Consider the following 6000-nt stretch of genomic DNA (forward strand, 5'->3'; position numbering starts at 1 on the left):
AAAATTTTATAAAGGCACAAAAAAAGTTATCATAGTTCAAATTCTTAGGATCTTAATTTTTCAATATATATGGTAAATAAAAATTGGGTTCGTTTTGGAAATGGTTCTTATTAAATATTATTATATTCCCAGAAATCCTGGTTTTAAATATTTTTAGTTGTCAGGTCGTCACAATCAAAATGCGAAAGGGAGAGTGCGCCGACGGATGGAGATTTTGCATTTACATCCAAAGAATGCTAAAAAATTGGGTCAAAGATCAAGTGGAGCTCAACTTGGGTGGGGAGGAGGGTGGTGAGGCAAAGCGGAAAAGATGCAAAATAGAGTTGCGAAGAAGTAAAAGCAGCAACGCGTGGCATGAACATGAACACAAAGGGGTGAAAGGGGGTTTCGGGGGGCACAGGGGGGTCAGAGGTCGCTTCACTGAGCATGATGGATATGCACACACTCTCACTCATACACACACCAGAAGAGGAGAGCACAAGAAAAAGATTAAGAAAAATGCGCGTGCGTTTTTTTGGCGTTCCTTTTTGCTGAGCTCTACACTGGAAGAAATGTGGAAAAAAAGTTACACAATAAACTTGTATCATATATTACAAGGCATTACTTATTTATTTTCTGTTGGTAAAAAAGAAAAACAAAAAAATTGTTGTAACAAATGAAATATTACAACCATAGGTAAAATTAAAATTTCTTTTGAATATTTTAATACGCATTTTGTAGATACAACAAATACTGGTATTATCTTACCTCTGGAGTTGGTTAAGAGTGATTTCTTTTTAGAAAAAATAAGAATTATTTAGTAAAAAATAAAGTCCAATGTAAGAAATAAGAACTCCAGCACTAAGTCACATTTTTCGGAATTACATTTAAATTGAAAATCTTTCTTAGTGTCATTTGCGTGCATTTGCGAGCCAAGTGCATATGCATATGCAAGCTGTGGGCGGTGGGTGGTGGGGTGTTTCTTGGGCCACCACCGGAAGGGGGCAGGCGGGGGGCTGAGAAGGGGAGCGGGCGGGCTGTCAGCGCCACAGCTGTGACTAAGCGGCGCATAACTACCAACTGCCAGCAACTACAGCAACTGGATATTCGCGGAGGATGTCATGAATGCAGTTTGTTCCACTCTTTCGCTCCCATCCTCAGACCAATCCCCTCCCCCTTCCCCAGCCCCCCTTCCGCGCGCTTTTCCTTTTGTAGTCGCTGCATTTTTTCACCCGCTTTTTTGGCATGCTCGTAGGCGTTGATGATAGCAAGCGAAGCAACAACAAGGCGTCAACGCACAGTGGGACGAAACGACAGCCAGCCATCAAATTGATGGGTGATTGATGGATAGCCACGAAAGTGCCGTGAACTAGGGAACTTCTTTGAACTATGATAAATGGTGGTAGGCGTTAAAAAAGAAATGTGGAGAATTATAATTAAAGAGTGTCATCTTGAAAATACTAATTGATAGGCAAACATTTTTTTGTTATTTATTTTGGTTACTCACCCTTTATTTAAAAACCTCAAAAGAAAGGTTATGCCTATAAATAATTAATAAAATAAACAAAGATTGACACAACTTTTTTATACTTATGAGTAATTTAAAAAATATATTTCGCGAAATCTGGGCCCCACTGTGTACACTGCGACGCCTGCAGCGGAATTTGGCAAACTGGAAAACTGCATGAAAATATGCAAAAACGTCGAAATGATTGCGGCTGAGCCGCACTGAATTTCCTCTTTTTCCTACCCTGCAACCCATATCCGTGTCTGAGTTCACCTCCTTTCTTTCCTCCTGTTTTCCTCTTGAGCTCTTGCCGTATTTTCCACGCTCTTCTCTGAATTTGCACAGGCAGAAATATATTATTTTCTATTAAATGATAGTAATGGTACACCAAAATTTTAGTTTTTCAAGGGAACTTATATAATGGCTTATAATGATGTAAAGTATTTATTATTTTAGTAGGTAAAACAAAAAAAAAAATATCTCGACTAACGTGTTTAAAACAAATGGCGTACATTTTATTCTTTTTGAGAAATTGTATTTAAAAGAATGCCAACTGTTTTTGGTGTGGTTTTGGTTGTAGGTCGCCGAATCTCTGTGCCCTGTGTGCGACCAAAATGAAATTAAGTCAAGACTGTGAGTCACATTAATCGACCCCGCTCCCCTTCAACCGCCTTCCGGTCCTCATTTTCCACATTTTCCCCGTCGCTTGATGGCGGCGGCGGCTTTCCACCGGATTTATTTCGCTTTTCTCTGCCGCCAACGCCGCTGCTGCTGCTGATTTTCACTTCTTAACAACAATTAAGAGCGCACATAAGTCAAAACCGCAACAACAACAGCGAAATGGAGCAACCAATGTGAAAATAACAACAACAAAATAAATTGTTAAGAACGAAAAGTGCTGGAAAGGAGGGGGTGGACGGTGAATAGGAGCAAAGTGCAGTTGGAAAATAAAAAAAACCATTTCCTGTAAAACAACTAGTGGCGGCGACAGGCACGCCCCCGCCCCTCAAACGCCACTTTAAAGCAATCGCCTTTGAACCTCACTCTCCTCTGCCTGATTACACTGCAAAAATAGTTTGTAGACTTACTGTATATAAACTAACAGATAAATTTGTTATATGTAGAAAAAATATGTCTTATTTTAAATTTATTTGAACTAGGACATTTTAATTTTCAAACTGTTTTGTTTTCAAAGTTTTCAGCCATTCTTCTTTTACAAATATTTACTTTATTATTATATAATTTCTATACTTTTTTAAATAAATCTAACATTTTTATTCTAAAAGTAATTTTTTTTAACTAATACTTTATACAGGCATAAAAAAAATTTCTAGGGCAAGTCACATATATAAAAATAGTGTTTTTTTCCATGTAAGAAAAGCTAAACATATTTCCACATTTTTCAAGAGACAATCTAAATTTGGTTTATATTGACTTCAACCTAAATTTGTTTTCCGTGTATCCCTGCACTTTAGCGCACTTCCACCACCCACTTTTTACTCCCGCCCTAACAAGCGACATTTGCAATTGGAAGGCGCTCGTTGAGCATCGACCGCACAAATAATTGGAACTTAGTCAAGTTGATAGAGATGGAGAGTGGGGCGGAGAAAGAGACGGGAGGCGGGCAGAGGGAAAAGGACGGGGCGAGCGCAAACTGCCAGACACAATGAGCCGCTCTTGAAGTGCATTATCCGTTGTTCTCGACATCTTTGCGGTGAATGCCGCTTCTCCACTCCGCCTTCTATTCATTTCCCCTGCTTTCTTGCCACGCCGACCTCCGATTGCCACCCCCTCCCTGAAAGTGTCCCCCTATCTCCAAGCCCCCCATTGTGGGTCACCATTGAAACCCAAAATACGCACACTCAATCATCGTTTTTGTCTTTTTTAATGGTGATTCCTTAGCTACCCGCACTCCCCAATTTCCATCTCTATCTCACCATCTGCCGCCCTCTCGCCCTGACCTGGTCCCCATCTGTCTGCCGCTTCTTCTTGGCTTCTTTTCGGTGGTGAAGCTGTTGCTGCCGCATAATTATTGCCATTAGAGTGCGTCTCAATTGAGCCCCGCTTTTCCGCACCGCCCGCGCCGCTTCTTTTCCGTCCACGGACTGCCCGAGGTTTCAATTGAAGCGACGCGTGTCATTGTGGTTTGGCCACACTGCAGTGGGTCAAGCGGTGGGGGAGCACACTGAGCGAAAAAGTCTAAAAAAACTTTTTCCTAAAACCATGTCTTGATTTTTAAGTTAAAGTCGGAACAACAAAATTCCTAAGATATAATATGGTATGCACCAAAAAAAACGTTTTCAAAACCCTTCTGTGGATGGGCTTAAAATTATACCTTAATGCTAAATGTTGAGCATGTCGAGAGCATGTCTTTATCTTAAGAATGGTTTTTCTTGAATAAGTCAGAAGGCGAACTCTCAAATTAAGATCACTTGTGATCGTGACTTTTTTCTGTGCTCAAATCATAATCTTTTTTAATTTTTTTTCTCAATTTTAGAATTTTTTCTTCATTAAGTTGGCGGACGAATTATCATGACTTTTTTCCGGATTCAAATTATAAATGTTCAAAATGTCAACCGAATTGAATATCATTTAAATAAGTAAAATTATTCAATAATATTAACAACATTTATATTTTAATTTTTTTAAATTTTTCTTTCAGTGCCGTGTTAAAGAGTGTTTGGAGGCAGAGGTGGTGCAGGGTCACAACCAAAGTCGGAATCACAGAGCCCGAGTGCCAGTGGCAATGGCAGCGCCAGACCTTGTGCCATTCGCATTCCGAATGGAAGTGGCCTAGGCCAGTGAAAGTTCTTGACAATGTGCATCATTAATATTGTCTGGCTTCGTGATGCCGTTCTTCCGCTCCTGACTCCCCAGATCCCGCACTCGAGCCCCTCTTCTTATTCTCGCCGTGAAGTGAAGCCACTGCTTCTGGCATTGCCCAAATGCAAGCCGAATTCGATATTCGGGCCCATTGTGTGGCTTCTTTTGTGCCTCGCTCCAGGTTCCAGGTGGAAAATGGAAATCGGAATACGGAGGGAGCGGATCAAAGGCAGAGGTGAGTGAAATCCAGCCGCAGATACGATGCCCATTAGGTCAATGGAGTGGGTGGTGGAGGCACAAGCTCAGGCCTAGTTCAAGTGAAACTGAGTTTTCGCATTTCTGGGGCATTGGGATCGGTTCATAAGGGAGACCCAAGCTGATCTAAGCCCAGAAGATTCTTATAAAGTAGGCCTTCGTAATATCTAATAGATATTATTATTGATAAACTCTTTAAAATAAACAAATATGTATCAAACGTAATCCGATTTCTATTTTAGTTCTAACAGAATATAAGTATACTTAATTTATTAAAACATGACTATATACTGCCTTTTTTAAATAATAAAATTAATTATTAGAATTTCAGTTCACAAATCATTCGATAATTTGCTTATTAAAATAAAATAATATAATAAGATAAAATAAAATAAAGAACTTAAAACAAGCATGAAATAAAGCGTGATCCAGATAACAGAACACGAGTATAACACCACACTCAATAAATATGATTAGTATAACACACCTCACGAAACTGTTAGAATTAAGCAGAACAAAAACAAGAGATTATGCAAACAAAATAAATTGTATTCTTTAAATACTCGTATATCGTGCAGCTTACCACATAGAAATTATGCAACGTTGTGGGTTTTGCGGTTGACAATATTTGAGGTGGGAAGTCTGATAACCACAGAATGTCCGTTTTTATAAATTATAAAGCCAGCCACTCGGAGTGGGGAAAGTTTTCAAAATAATTAATTTGCCCCACATTTTAGGCACACCACCCAACCAGTTTTGGGGCTAATTTGCCTGAAATTAATATGCCCATCGCATTAATGACTGTCACCCAAACCAATTGAATTGTCGGCTCAACTCTTCCAGGCCCGAAACCCCGATCCTTGGGTCATCAATCAATTCTGGGGGGCGAGTGTCCTGCCCCGCGGCCTTAGTCCATTATGAGTTATGCAAATAATTAAGGCATACTTACCGACTGGCTCCCAAGTCGGACGGAGACATTAACTAAATGAGTCTGGCCTTGGCGAGCAGCTAACTAATCTGGGCTGATATAAATGAAATGGATTATGCCGAGGACCAAGACGGAACACGACCTTCGAGTGGAGGGGTCACTGGAGTAATAAAATTGTTCACGCCCCAGCCAGCAAAATTGATACTGCAGACAAGTACACTGGCAGAAATAATAGGCACTTTTTTGAAGTAAATAATAATTTACTTAAGCAACACTGAAGTTAGTCAGTGGAAGTTTTAGATATTTTATTACCGTGTACATAATTTTTTACGGCTGGAGCAGCAGCTTGGGGTCAAAAGTGCAGCGGCAGCGTTTACGATTACCAAAACGTATTTATTATTCATAGGAAAACATGCAAACTGCTCCAGAAGAACACATATGCAGCGTACACACGAACAGGGACATTAACAATAAATATAATGGCCCGTCGAACAAATATAAATTGACA

The 6000-nt window shown here is 39.9% G+C and overlaps 1 protein-coding gene across 1 annotated transcript; it reads left to right on the plus strand.

Moving 5' to 3' along the window:
* The first annotated feature begins 4103 nt into the window (after positions 1 to 4103).
* On the plus strand, positions 4104 to 5790 carry LOC127010697 (uncharacterized). Its single transcript, XM_050885135.1, has 2 exons — positions 4104 to 4544; positions 5408 to 5790. Exons 1-2 carry the CDS (start codon positions 4304 to 4306, stop codon positions 5473 to 5475), a joined length of 309 nt encoding a protein of 102 aa, XP_050741092.1. The 5' UTR covers positions 4104 to 4303; the 3' UTR covers positions 5476 to 5790.
* The last annotated feature ends 210 nt before the right edge of the window (positions 5791 to 6000 follow it).

This window comes from Drosophila biarmipes, chromosome 2L, assembly GCF_025231255.1.
Source record: "Drosophila biarmipes strain raj3 chromosome 2L, RU_DBia_V1.1, whole genome shotgun sequence".
Lineage (NCBI taxonomy): Eukaryota > Metazoa > Arthropoda > Insecta > Diptera > Drosophilidae > Drosophila > Drosophila biarmipes.